Here is a 14,720-nt window from a genome sequence, read left to right as displayed (position 1 = left end):
ATTTTCATGTTGCAGAATTAAAGAAAAAATTATAAGCAGCACTGTGTCGTTTTAAAAACACCAGCAGGAATAAGGTAATAAGCTAATTGTTAACTTGTAATGTTAGCATGTTGCTTGCTCTTTAAGATCTAGAGAAGTGCAAAGAATGTCGATGGGGACACTGAACTCTGAGCTGTGTGCATAACTGATGCACAATAAGTATCAGCTTACAGCAAGCACTGAGAGAAGGCAAAGGTAGCATGACCCGGAACACCTACAGGATTGGACTGAAATACAGATCATGCCACTTACTAGCCAGGTGACCTCAGGGGCATTTGTTAACTTCGTTAAGCTTTAGTTACTCCATCTTTAAAATGGAGAAATGTTTCCTACCTCATAATGTTGTAAGGGATAAAATGAGAAGATGTATATGAACCGCCTACATGGGGCCTTGCATACAATAGTTACTCGGTAGAGGGAAGCTGTCACTCTTATATCTTTGGCTGTGGTGTTGGTGGTCATGGTTATTATTATTGTTGCTATTGTTATAATAATCATTACTTTGAAGAGATCAGGACTTTGGTTTATCAGATTTGATGGAATATAGGTAGATGTCTAGGGAAAGGCAAGATTCTATGAAAGCATTTTACATTCTATTTATTCTTGGAATTTTGCTTTATGCCTTAAGATTAAGGTATTGGATCTCAGGATGCCCAATTTTCAAAATCAGTGAGAATGCTAAAAGACAATTATAACACAAAATATGCCCTACCTCTAACCTCACATTAAACTTGGGAACATGAGATGCAATGTTTATCTGGATCCACTGACATATCTTCTATCCAATTAATCTTTGTCGCTATGTTCAGAGATACAGGCCCCGAATGCACAGCTTGCATGTTAACAGGAGGAGGCTGGGTGGCAGGCTCCAGTCTGGGATGTGAGAGTGTGTTATCTTCCCTGGCGCCTTAAGGTCCAGCTCTCCTTCCGGACATCGCCTCGCTTCACGCTGTGCTGCAAGGCCACCGAAATCACTGTCTTTAACCCTGAGGTGCCTCACTTTATGCAACAGATACGTAAAAGGAGTGCATTTTCCTTTTTCAGTCTATTCAGGCAGTGAGCATTATCAAGCACCAAATATTTGCCAGATACTGTTTTAGGTTTTGGGGAAATGTAGCAGGAAACAAGATTCTTGTGGGGGCGAGCCAGATCCTGCTCTTTAATTGCCCGACATAATTTCAGAAATGTTTTACGTCACCGGAGTAGGAAAAGACAGAAGAGATGATTTGGATGAATGTTCACAGTAACAGATGAGGAAACCGAGGTCTTGCGGCTAGTGTGTGGGAGAGGCTGGTAGGACAGAGGCACCTGGAACCCCCCACCCCCAGCCCGGTCGCACGAAGCTGCCTCAGTGGCAGCCATTCATGTGTCACCATCACGATTTTCACCAGATGCATGTATCGCCTACTTAGCATTTTTCTTTAAATTAACTCCTCCTTTTAACTTAATTTTAAAAATTAGTTTGTATCACTACCATAAGTTGAAAGTATCCATAAAAAATCAACACAAAGAAACAGTATTTTTAAGTAGCTAGATACTGTTGCCTGCAGGGGGTTTAAGGGTTAGAGAACTATTTAATACACCAGACTGAGCCTCTCTTTGACCTGAGCGGGACTGAAAAGAACTGAAAAAATGGCTTTCTCAGTATGTGGGTCAGTGTTACCTAAGGCTGCGTGGCCCTGAAGCGTTGTTTAGTACTCTCCCACTCTCTAAAGCCATCTTGCAAACATCAGATCTATGGCTCCTTGCTTTGGGAAACTCCATGAACTACCCCTTAGTTGATTTTCATTCATTGGTGGTTCCAGGTTCACAAGGCTTTAGTTTTTCTGTCTCCAGCCTCCCCCTTGGGTACAAAAGTATCCTATAAACAAACGTCAGCAGGGTGGAAGAGCTGCCTTTCTAAAGGAAAGCTGGGGCAAGTCTTTTGTAAAAGGATGGATGTTGCAGAGATAGAAATGATTGCCTGCTCTTTGTTTGGATAGATAACTCAGAAAGCATTAGTTTCTTCACTCGGGGCCTGTCTATATTTAATCTCATTAGGGAAAATGTGCAGAGAGCTCTGTAATAAGTCCACACCTTGCTAAATTGGCTCTACAAAAGCTCCTTATTGAAGACTTTATCCTGTCATTAAATGGAAGATGGAGCCAGATAAAACCTTCCCCCAAACTGACTGTGACATTGTAGCAGTCTTTGACAAAGCCGTGAAGTTTCTTTTTGATGACCATGCCTTCAGGTTGGGGCTACCATCGCCAGTGTCAGAGTCTGTGATAAATTTGGCTTTGGGCATAAAATGTTCTAATTTCTAGTCCAAAGGAACATCATGCAATTAACTTCCTGCAGTTTGGGAATGGGAATTCATGGTGGCCCTCAGCAGTTTTTGAGGATTTTGTGTGACGTGGAAAAGTCCCCTTGAAGCTGACCGTTCCCATCTCCATCAACTCTTTTGTGACCTCTGATGTTCAGATTTGTAAAATTCCCTTCCCTCTACAATTAATTTGCTTATCCCCTGACAGTGAGGCCTTTTGGCATCATAACTTGTACCCGGTGTTAAATAGGTGCGTCCTCCGGGGAGTTTTGTAGTGCCCGAAAGAGGAAAAAGTCAGTCTCTTACAGCATCATTGGGATTGGTTGTCCCTGAAACACAGGATTAAGCCCATTTTGTAACTTTGCTTTTCATTAATTCATTTACACCTTATTTGTGTCCTGTGCTATTACAGGCACTGAGAGAGAACATACATGATTGTCCCTGCCATCAAGGAGCTCTGGTTCTAGAAGGAAAAACAGGCCAGTGACTTACGTGTGCTGGAAAAAGTGTTCACAGTGACTGAGAAACTGAGAGGACAGCTGGATCAGAAACCCAGACCGTGCTTCTGCCCTGAGAAGGCGGCAGCTTTCATTCCTGTAGACTCAGGACTGTACCTAGAGAGAGAGAGTGTCTGTAACTGAAAAGAACCGTCGAAATGCATCTCTCTCCCCGGCTAGGCTCATTTCACCAAACCTCTTCGAGGGACGAAACATCCAACTGGAGATGTCACATCTTTATGGAGAAATTAGGGGTGATGAGTGTGGTTATTTAACAGCAAAGAGGTTACAAGGATTAAAAAAAGACCATTTGAAAAAAATTAGACAAAGTGGAGCTGGGCGCAAAGGGAGTGAGTCCAAGTCACCAGCCTGTTTTGTAATTGTGATTCTCCCAGTTGAGTGGCCTTGGGCAAGTTACTTAACCTTTCTGGTCCTCAGTTTCCTCAGCCTATAAATAGGAGATTAAAACAGCTCCCTTGCCTGTTTGATGGGATTGGTGTGCTGTATCAAGGGTTTGCAAATTACAGCCTGCGGGCCAAATTTGGCCTGCAACCTATTTTTTTGAAATAAAGTTTATTGGTCTACAGTCACATCCATTTGTTATATGTGTATGGTTGCTTTCTCACTGCAGTGGCAGATTGAGTAGTTGCGACATAGACTGTGTGGCCCACAAGGCTAAAATATTTATCATCTGACCCCTTACAGAAAAAGTTTGCTGACCCCTGTGCTCACTGGTTGTGAGGTCATACTGTGCCATCATGAATTCATTATGAAATTGAAACACATATCGGTTGACAGAGGTATGTGAGCGAGGTCTCTCCATTTCACCGGAAATACAAGGAAGGCCACGACTTGCTAGGTGTTAATACTTTTTCTTGAAGAAGTCTGTTTTATGTTTGGTGAAATGCATACTTAACACAGGTGGCTGAGAATCCTCAGCTGGCCCAGAGGCACCCGTGACTTACAGATCATCGCAGGCATTGTCTTCTCTGTTGGAGAGGAGGATGGGACTTGAAATATCTTTCGTTCCATGAAAAAATGAACCATGTTGTGAGCTCATGAGACAGGACTGGGTGGGGGCTTCTAATTCCGCCCTGATTTCCTGAGTGCCTAGAAGTGGCTCAGGCCCTAGTGTAGGTGCTAAGGATCCAGTCCCTGCCCTCCTGGGGCTCGCATTCTAGCCTTCAGGTGTGTCCGTCAAGTCTTCAAGGAGACATCAGAAAATCCACTGAAAATTTCTGCTGTTTTGATTTGTTCCCTCCTAACTTTTTATTGTATGTTATTTATTTTTGAATAGGCCATACATATACATAATGAATAACTAAAAGATTTTAAAATGTAGACCATGAAAAACAAGTCTCCCTTCTACCCCTGACATCCAACTACCTAGTTCCCCACCTTAGATGCTGCCACTCTTACTGGCATCTTGCACATCCTTCTAGTGATGTCTGGATGTGTATAAGCATTCATGTGTACTTGTAGATTTGTTTCATTTCTTTCTGTCTTTAAGGTTATCTGTCCTCCCTAATTTTCAATTTTTAAAAATTGCAAACCTATAGAAAAGTCGAAGGTTATCATGTAACCTTCACCTGAGTTTACCAATGGTTAATGTTTTACCGTATTTGCTCTATTTCTCTCTCCTCTCCCCCCACCAACACACACACCCACACATGCCCACACACACGTATTTTTTCTCCTCTCAACTTTTAAAGTGAGTGGCAGATATCACTATACTTCACCCCTCAATACTTCAGCAGACATCTCTGAAGAACAAGGACATTCTGCATAGTAAGCACAGTTTCATCATCACGGTGGAGAACTCTCTCTCATATAATAATATTATCTAATATCCAGTCCTTACTCTGATTTCCCCAGTTGTCCTAACAATTTCCTTTGTAGCTTAAAAAAAAAAAAAAAGAAATCCGGGATCCTCTCAAGGATTCCTCATTACATTAGTTGTCATGCCTATTTAGATTTTTTAAAGCACTTGCTTGCTTTTGTTTCCTCCTGATCTTCACTCTCATTCTGGGTCCTTCACTTCTGTTTCCCTTTGCTTCTTCACCTTTTCTTGTGAGACAGAGTTTCCACACTGTCGCTCCCTTCAGCCCCTGCAGGTGTCAGCCAGCCCTAAAGAGCAGGATGGATCTTGACGTGGTTAATATGTTTGTGATCGCGGGCGGGACCTTGGCCATCCCAATCCTGGCGTTTGTAGCCTCGTTTCTCCTGTGGCCTTCAGCACTGATCAGAATCTACTATTGGTAAGTTAATTTTATAATGGAAATTTTCAAGAGTATCATAATAGTCATCTTCTCTGCTTGTCCTTTTGGTTGTCATTCAACTCTTTATGATAAAATATTTCAAACATCCAGGAAGGTAGAAAGACATCCTTTGTTGAATTTTGGGAGTGTTCCTGAAGAATTTTTGGTGGTAGCTTCTCACCAGGTAAATTCTTTCAGGATTCTTTGCCCAGGAGGCCACCCTCACCCCCAAAGTCAGTGATTCTGTTTTTAAGCAAGTGTGGTGTACGTTCATGGAAATTCCTTTGGTATTTTCTTGGTCGTTGGATTGGGATCTGGTGATGTCCTGGCAGATGCAGTGATGTGCACTGAAAGATGAATTGGAAAGAACAGGACCATGGAGATGGCATGGGTAGGACAGAAGGGTTTTAGGTTTGTCCTGAAAGTGTTCATTAGTAAAGTGACAGAGAGGGAAAAAGTTTCCAAAACTCTTGTCATTCTTGTACCATCTTTATGATTCTTGTTCTATCTGCCTACCACCTCTTCTTTTTTATTTTCTTTAGAGTAAGTCACTTTTTTTTTTTTTTACCTTAAATCACTTTATTTCAAGAGTGATATAAGTGTCATTACCCTAAGTGGAAAGCTTGCCATACTTGCCATAAATAGTAAATTAATATGAAAAAGTAAAAATAAACACAATGACATTAAACAATGTCCTTAAATTCTAGCCTGCCAAAGACTCCGTCTCCTTTCTCTTTATTACACAGTCTAGCAGAGGTTTGAAAGATGTAGCAGCTCCAAACAGAGCCGTTCTCCTTGATGGAATCAGAAGGTTAACAGTTGGAAAGAGAGTAGCTTTCTCCTGATAGGCTTCAGTGACTTTTCATGCCACAGTCCATTTACCGAATAAAATCGCCCCTCACACCCCATGATATGCATCCCACAGTGAAGGAAATACCAAAATAGACCGTCCCTCTATGTGCCGTAAGGAAGCATATTGAGATTTAACTGGGACTTCTGGAAGTCAGAACTACCTTCTGTGCACAGAGAGAAGAATACAGGGAGGTTGCACTGGTGCCCTTATCTGCCCTCCTTTCTGGCTCCCTTTTGTTTCACTGGAGTGTGGAATTTTCCGCCTGCCAGCTAGGCTCTTATCCTTGAAAAGAAGCTAATTGAACAGAAGAAAGCTTTTCATCTTCCACTCTCTTGATCTCTCTTAGCGGGGTGGTGACCCCTTCACGGGATCACCCAAGACCGACTTCTGCATTGATGAAGCTGAGACTCGGGGCTGCTTAACTGCCATTGCCCTTGCAGTGCTGGCGGCAGGAATACTTTGGGGCCAAGGCCTCTGTATGGCCCCTGACACGGAGAGGCTGGAGTTGTGTGCCCCTGGTGGCTCTGCAGAGACACCATGGATCTCTACACACAAATGCCATTGTTCTTAAACATATAAAACTGAAGCACAGAACGCAGTTCACTGATGTGGTCTGTAACCATGGATATGGCTGCATACAGAGGTGTGATTATATAAAGGCTAATTCCACCCACCACATGCAGAAACCAGCCTCCAAGCTGCATAGTCCCCCTAACCCCAAGCTCCTTGGGTCTTCAAGGAGAAGGCTTTCACCGTCAGAGTGTCAGAATAATTGTGACATTTGATCTTTAAAGAGAAAAATAACTTCATAGCAAATAATTCACTTTTTTATTGAGTTAAAATTCACATAACGTAAAATTCACCATTTTAAAGTATACAGTTCAGTAGTTTTAATATGTTCGTGGTGTTGTGCAACTGTTACCATTATCTAATTCCAGAACATTTCCGTCTCCCCAAAAGGAACCCCCATACCTGTGATCACTCCCTCCCAGTTCCCCCTTTCTTCATCCCATGGCAACTAGTAACTACATTCTGTCTCTTTGGATTTGCTTGTTTTGGACATTTCCTATAAATGACATGATATAATTTTTGGCCTTTTATGTCCGGCTTCCATCATTTAGCATGCTTTCGCGGTTCATCCATGTTGTAGCATATGTCAGCACTTCCCCCTCTGTTATGGCTGGATAATAGTGCATTGCATGGTTTTACCACAGTTTATTTATCTACGTGAACATTTGTATTCTTTCCACTTCTTGGCTGTTATGAATCATGCCACATGACAAATAATTCACTTTTACTGACAGATAATACTGCCAAAACCCAGAAAGCCCCCAGAGGGCGGAGCATTCAGTCTCTTGTTAATTGAGAGCACAGATGCATGTGATCTTAAAGCCTGCCCGTGCCTGTTGTCACGCAGCTCAGAGCCGTGGCTGGATGACAAACACAATGCTCTTTATTTTCTGAACTTGGGCACACAGGCCAAGAAGAAACTCAATTGGTTGGGGAGGATGAAAATCCTAGAAAATCTTCCAGTTCGTGCCAGGAGGTGTTGTGACATGGGGGATTGTGATTGTGGTTAACAGACCCGTGATGCCATTGCAGAGAGCTGTCGGAAATCCTGTAAGTGGCTCCTCCTACCTCACTGAAATACACAACCTGTTTCCTTCTAATTGCCTCACTACAAGTGACATTTACACAGTGGTTGTCATAAGATGAGCAGCTTTACCTTATATCACTTACGTCCCTTAACCACAGCTACTTCTCCAAAGGCGTAGATTTGCTCAGCTGCCCATAATGACCACCAGCAGGTTCACCTTGCACACCTGGGTTGGTCAGGTTAATTTTCAGGATTACTACGTGAACAGGAATAGCAGGCAGTAGGGGTGGCTGGGTCCCCAGCACCCCAGGCTGCCCTGCCCTATGAGCATAAGGGTGTGGTGAAATCATCACGTCAGGCTGCTCCTGGACTTCCCTCTGGGATCTTCTGAGTTCCTTAGAGAACAGGAGCACTTGTCCCCAGTAGGCCACAGCCAGTCTTCAGAGCAGCTCTGTGTAGGTTTAAGTGTCCTTGGTGCATGGTCAGCCCACTTCTGAAGCGGATGTGGACTATGGTTGCTCCTGTGGGAGATGCCAAATGCTTTGCTGTGAGTCAACAGAGGGCCACAACTGGAAGTGCCATGGCCACTGTGGATGACATCAGGGCCATATGTGATGTAATTGTGTGAAGTATCAAGACTGTTCACGGGATGAAAAAGACTGAGATTTTTAAAGACTTTTGTTTTTCCGAAGAAACTCAGTTGTGAAATCAAGATAAGGAATCATAAATATAAGAGAGAAAAAGGGATAAGATTTGGAAAAGAAGAAATAAAACTGACGTTGTTTGCAGGTGACATGATTTATGTACAAAGTCCAAAAGAATCTATAGATCATTTGTTAGAATTAGTAAGTGAATTTGGCAAGATTGCTAAATACAAGACAACCAAACAAAAATTATATTCTCATATAACAGCAACAAACAAATAGAAAATGAAAAAATAATTTAATGATACCATTTACTGTAGTATCAACAAATAAAAAATACCTAAGAATAAATCTAAAGAACAATGCGGAAGACCTCTACATGGAAAACTACAAAGTGTTAGTGAGAGAAATTTTGAAAGACAAATTAATGGAGGGATAGATAATGTTTGTGAGTTGAAAGCCTTTCTATCAGAGGGATGTCAGGTTTCCCTTCAATGGTCTGTAGATTCAGTGTATACCTATTTAAAATCCCAGCAGATTTTTTGATGGAATTTAATAAACTGATTCCTAAATTTATAAGGAAAAGCAAAGAGGCAATTAAGCAAGACAATCTTGAAGAACAGTACTAGATGATTTATATTACCAGCTATCAAGGCTAATTATTGAGCAACAGTAAATTAAGACAGTGTGACATTGGCCCAAAGAAGGATAAATAGACCAATGGGACAGGAGAGTCCAGTAACAGATGTCTATAGATAGAGTCTCTTGATTTATGACTAAGGTTGCACTGCTCTGCAGTGAGGAAAGGGGGCTGGGTGCATCTGGAAACAAGTTAGTCTGCCCTTTGGTAGGCAGAATTACTAAAACAGCACCACAAAGATTTGTCTCTCTAATCGCCATAACCTGTGAATATGATGAAATATCACTTTCGTGGTTGCATTATGTTATGTTATATACAGTTGACCTGAAGACAGAAATTACCCCTGTAGTCCTGATGTGATCACATTCACCCTTCAAAGAGAGAGATTTGAAACACGAGAAGGTCTCAGTGCTGTTGCTGGTTTGAAGCTGGAGATGACCGCGAGAAGGAATACCTGTGGGCCCTAGGAGCAGGGAGCGCCTGGCTGACAACCAACAAGGAAGCAGAGACCTCAGTCCGAAACCACAAGGAATTGAATTCTGCTGTCATTTTCCATGAGCTTAGGAGCAGATTCTGTCCAAGAACTTCTAAGAGCCAGCTGATGCCTTGATTTGGGTCTTGTGATACCCTGAGGAGAGAACCTGCCAGAGCTCCTTCTGACCTGCAGAACTGCGAGCTAGTAAATGGGTGTTTTAAGTTGCTAAGCTTGTGGTGGTTTGCGGTGCAATAGTAGAAAAGAATACAGCCCCGTCTGCAACCTCATTCCACACACACGAATCAAATCCAGGTGGACTGTAGATCTAAATGTGGAAGGTGAAATGATAAAGCTTTGAGAAGAGAACAGAAGAATTTCATGATAGAGGTTAACCAAATGCCAATTAAACATATGAAATGGTGCTCAACTTCACTGCCCATGAGGGAAATTCAAATTAAAACCATGATAAGATGCCATTACACACACACCAGAATGGCTGAAATGAAAAGGGCTGACTGGGGCTGGCCCCGTGGCCGAGTGGTTAAGTTTGCGTGCTCCGCTGCAGGCGGCCCAGTGTTTCGTTGGTTCGAATCCTGGGCGCGGACATGGCACTGCTCATCAAACCATGCTGAGGCAACGTCCCATATGCCACAACTAGAAGGACCCACAACGAAGAATATACAACTATGTACCGGGGGGCTTTGGGGAGAAAAAGGAAAAAATAAAATCTTTAAAAAAAAAAAAAAAGAAAAGGGCTGACTGACAATTCCAAGTCTTGGTGAGGATGTTGTATTAGTTTCCTAGGGCTGCTGTAACAAATTACCACAAACTGGGTGACTTAAAACAACAGAAATTTATTCTAGAAATCCTAAATCAAGGCATCGACAAGGTTAGTTCCTTCTGGAGGCTCAGAGGGAGAGGGTGTTCAATGCCTCTTCCCTAGCTTCTGGTGATTGCCACAGTCCTTGGCATTCCTTGACTTTAGATGTGTCACTCCAATCTCTGCCTGTGTCTTCACATGGCGATCTTCCTTGTGTGTCCTATTTTCCCTTTTATAAGGGCACAAGTCATATTGGACTTAGGGCCAATCCTAGTCCAGTATGACCTCAACTTAACTTTGATTATATCTGCAATGACCCTATTTCCAGATAAGGTCACATTCATGGGTTCTAGGTGGACGTGAATTTTGGGGGAATACTATTCAACCTGGTATGGGTGTGGAGCAACTAGAATCTGGTATATTGTTGATGAGAGTGTAAACTGGCTCATCTACTGGAAAAGCATTTGACAATATGACCCACTAATTTCACCCAACAGAAATGTGTATATATGTTGATCAAAAGACATATGCAACAATGTTCCATAGCAGCTTCATTCATAATACCTCCAAACTGGAAGCAACCAATGTCCATTAATACTGTAATAGAGAAATAAATTGAAGTATAGTCATGCAATTATTCATACAGTGGAATACTATACAGCCACAAAAAGGAAAGAAATAGTGCTGTATTCTACAACATGAATGATCCTCACAAACATAATATTGAGTTAAAGGAGTCAGATATAAACAAATACTTATTGTTGATAAAGTTCTAAAACAGGTAAAACTTCTGGAGAGATGAAAGTGAGGTAGTGGTTACCTTTAGGGGGAAGTAGTGGGGAGAGACATGAGGTGGGCATCTGGGGTGCAGGTCATATGCTAGATCCTGATCTGGGTGGCAGACACTTGGGTTCATTCACTTTGTGCAAATTCATCAGGTTGTTCACTTATAATTTGTGCACTTTTCTATATGACTTATACTTCAGTGAAAAGTTTCTGTAAAAAGTAACAATAAAGGATGTGGAGAAATTAGTCCTTTCATATACTCTTAGTGGGAATGTAAAGTGGTGCAGCCACTTTGGAAAACAGTCTGACAGTTCCTCAAAAGGTGAGAAAAAGAGCTAGTATATGACCCAGCAATTCTACTCCTAGGTTTTTACCCAAAAGAACTGAAAACATGTCCACACAAAAACTCATATGTGAATGTTCATAGTGGCATTAATTGGAACAGCTGAAAAGTAGAAACAACCCAAATTTCCATCAGCTAATGAATGGATAAACATGTGGGATGACCATACAATGGAATATTATTTAGCCTTAAAAAGGAATGAAGTGCTGATACATTCTATAACATGGATGAACTTGAAAACTTTATGCTAAGTGAAGTAAGCCAGACACAAAAGAACAAATATTGTGTGATTCTACTTATGTGGGGTACCTAGACCAGGCAAACTCATAGAAACAGAAAGTAGAATAGAGATTATCAGGGGCTAAGAGAAGGGGAGGAATGCGAAGTTATTGTTTAATGGGTACAGAATTTCTATTTGGGGTGATGGAAAGTTCCAGAAATGGATAGTGGTAATGGTTGATGTACAACGTTATGAATGTACTTAATTCCACTGAATCGTGCACTTAAAATGGTTAAGATGGTAAATTTTATCTATATTTTACCACAATAATTTTAAAAAAGAAACGTATAAGTACTTTTCTTAAGAGGTTCCTCTGAATTAGAAAAGGCAAGACTTGTAGGGTAAAAGGTCTGGATCGAGGAGCCTTTCTCAAAGAACCCCACGGAGACTACTTTTTTGGGCTTCTCTGCTTAGGTCAGTAGAGGCTTCAGAAACAGGAGCGGTTCGGCTTTTGCACTGAGATTGTCTGTAAAAGATCTTGCTCCTGGGGCCAGCCCGGTGGTGCGGAGGTTAAATGTGCACGTTCCGCTTCTTGGCTGCCGGAGGTTCGCCGGTTTGGATCCCGGGTGCGCACATGACACTGCTTGGCAAAAGCCATGCTGTGGTAGGCATCCCACATATAAAGTAGAGGAAAAGGGGCACAGATGTTAGCTGAGGGCCAGTCTTCCTCAGCAAAAAGAGGAGGATTGGCAGTAGTTAGCTCAGGGCTAATCTTCCTCAAAAAAAAAAAAAAAAAAAGATCTTGCTCTGAGACTTTCGGTCGTCCCAACTTAATTCTCTTTGTTTCTGTTCTGCAAGCCTGCAGCTCTTTCTGATCTCTGCCTCTGTGATGTTTATGATTTACAGGCAATTTATTCTCTATTATTCTTGAACCAAATGAGGTTTTTTTTTTTTTCCCCTCTGGGCTATTGGTCTTTCATAATTTTTTAACTGACCTCGTAGCTTAAGGAGTCTTCTTCCCACTTTTTCATTGAGAAGATCATTTGAAATTACTGAAAATATTGGTTCTCTAGCCCCTTGTTTCCAAAGCCGAAGGAAGGTTTTCCAGGGGATGTACCAATTAAATGAAAAATGTGGATTAGTACCAAGAGCTCCACCTGGTAATGAGGAGTCCCCAATCCAGGCTGCCTTCCAACCCTGTCTCCCTTCCCACTGGGTCCAAGCCGTGCTAGGTGAGCCCCCATGCCCTTGCCTCTGCATGCCCACCTCAGGGCACACTTTTCTCCCCCAACCATACAGTTTTTAAAAATTTTAACAGAATTGGGATCAATAATATAAAAAAATTGGGTCCTGTGTTTTCACTTGACATCATGTCATAAATATTTTCCTATGTTATTGAATGTTCTTTGAAGACTTCATTTTTAATAACAGCAAAATCTTACATTGTCTGGATACATTGTAATTTATGTATTAACTTTTCTATTTATGAGCATTAAGATTGGTGCTAATTTTTTTCTGATTCAAATAACACTGTCTTGGGTATTTTTAGAAATATTTTGTTTTCAAGATTTCTGCTTATTTCCTTTGGACAAGTTATACCTGGAAATACAATTATTGGGTTAAAAGGCATGAGGTTTTTAAAGACTCCTGATGCTTAATGCCAGATTGCTTTCTAGAAGTGTTGAGCATTATAATTGGCTTTTTAAAAAAAGCACTTTTCTAATTTAGAAGTCCATAAAAAAGGCATATCTTGTTGTGATATTGATTTCTTTAATTGTTAGTGAAGTTGAACATGTTTCCTGTGTTTGTATGTTTGTTAGTCATTAACGTCTCTTCTGCTCTGAGTAATCTTTTCGTTTATTTTGCCCAGGGTTGAATCAGGGTCTTAGCATGGTTCATATAACTTCGTATATATGAACTTTTTTATAACATTGTAAGCTTTTTATATATCAAGGATATCAATCTGTGGCTGTCATATTTATTACAAATTTTTCCCCAGTTTTTCCCTTGAATTTTGATGAATAGTGTATTTCAAAGGATAAAATCTTTTTTATATAATACTAATAGCTACTATTTATTGAATACTTACCATGTTCTGAGAATTGAACAAAATTTTGTACATGGGTTATCTCATTTAATCTTTACCATAGCCTTAGTAAAATGCAACATTTTCCCCATATTATAAATGAGGAAATTGAGGTTCAAAATCGTGTAGTTAGTAGATGATTGAACTGGGATATGAATGAATGAAAAAATTCATGTTATGCTGCATGATTTAGAATTTTGAAATATGCTCGCTTTGTCATAGAGCTTTAAGCTAGCCAATTTTATATTTTTGATGTTTTGAATAGGCAATACTTTCATTGAAAAAGTACTGAAAGGAGTGCAAAGTCTTCCTCCCACTCTGTTCCCTCTCCGCCTACTTCTCACCAGTCCCCACCTGTGCTCCAGATACTCATCTTAATAGTGCCTTGAATGTGCTCCAGGCCTTTTGTATGCAGATGCAAGTAAATATGAATATATGTCCTCTTTATTAGCCTCTTTATTTTACACAAAGGGTTAAAACCAGCAACTTAGGCTGTTTGCTTTTGCAAAACTTGGCTCCCTCTTTGGCGCAAAGTACACTGCAAAATGAATCTCTGGTTGAATTAATTATCTTTCGTCGTGGAGAGATTCTTCATGCACAGAGTTCAATTTGTTTAGATGGTAATTTCATATTGAAATCGATTTTGGGCCAAACTCCAGCATTGCCAAGTCTTATATAACCAACAGAAGCTAAGCTTTCAACCAGCTGCCGTATGTTGTGAGGAATAAAACCAGAGGACCGACGCAGATAGCTCTTAAGAAACAAGTTCTCACTCTCAAAATCTCTAGAGGGAAATATATATATGTATGTGTGTATGTATATACTTGGAGGGTGGGGCTGGGATATGACCTTTGTTGATTTCATCCAGCAGAGTGGAAATAATGTCTGTACAAAACCAAATGTTTGTTACTGTAACTTCTGCATCCCATTTAAATTCAAACAGCTTTTTAAAAACAGTCAAGTCAATCAAAACCCACTACTTCAGAATCAATAGCTTTGAAGCTGCAGTAACACTTAAATATGGTTAAGACTTGACTGCAGAAATTTAGTTGGTTGGAAAGCTAATTAAACTTCCAGCTTGCTCACATAGAATTACAAAAAGGCAAAATTGTGTTTTTCACAGAGATACAGTCCACTGGAATCACCAACACTGGACA

The 14,720-nt window shown here is 40.9% G+C and overlaps 1 protein-coding gene across 9 annotated transcripts in view; it reads left to right on the top strand.

Moving 5' to 3' along the window:
* Window positions 1-14,720, top strand: part of ABHD6 (abhydrolase domain containing 6, acylglycerol lipase) — a 51,470-nt gene that overhangs the window by 19,582 nt on the left and 17,168 nt on the right. For 8 of the 9 annotated variants that reach the window (XM_044754334.2, XM_014868746.3, XM_014868747.3 and 5 more), the window contains one exon: window positions 4,947-5,099. In XM_044754334.2, coding sequence (XP_044610269.1) covers window positions 4,981-5,099 — 119 coding nt within the window. In that variant the 5' untranslated portion in view covers window positions 4,947-4,980. Of the gene's footprint in view, window positions 1-3,546; window positions 3,642-4,946; window positions 5,100-14,720 lie in introns of all 9 variants that reach the window. The other variant, XM_044754333.2, reaches the window with a different exon arrangement.

The sequence above is a fragment of the Equus asinus genome, chromosome 21, assembly GCF_041296235.1.
Source record: "Equus asinus isolate D_3611 breed Donkey chromosome 21, EquAss-T2T_v2, whole genome shotgun sequence".
NCBI lineage: Eukaryota > Metazoa > Chordata > Mammalia > Perissodactyla > Equidae > Equus > Equus asinus.
The sequence above is the reverse complement of the archived record's forward strand: the minus strand, read 5'-3'. Positions and strand labels throughout refer to the sequence as shown.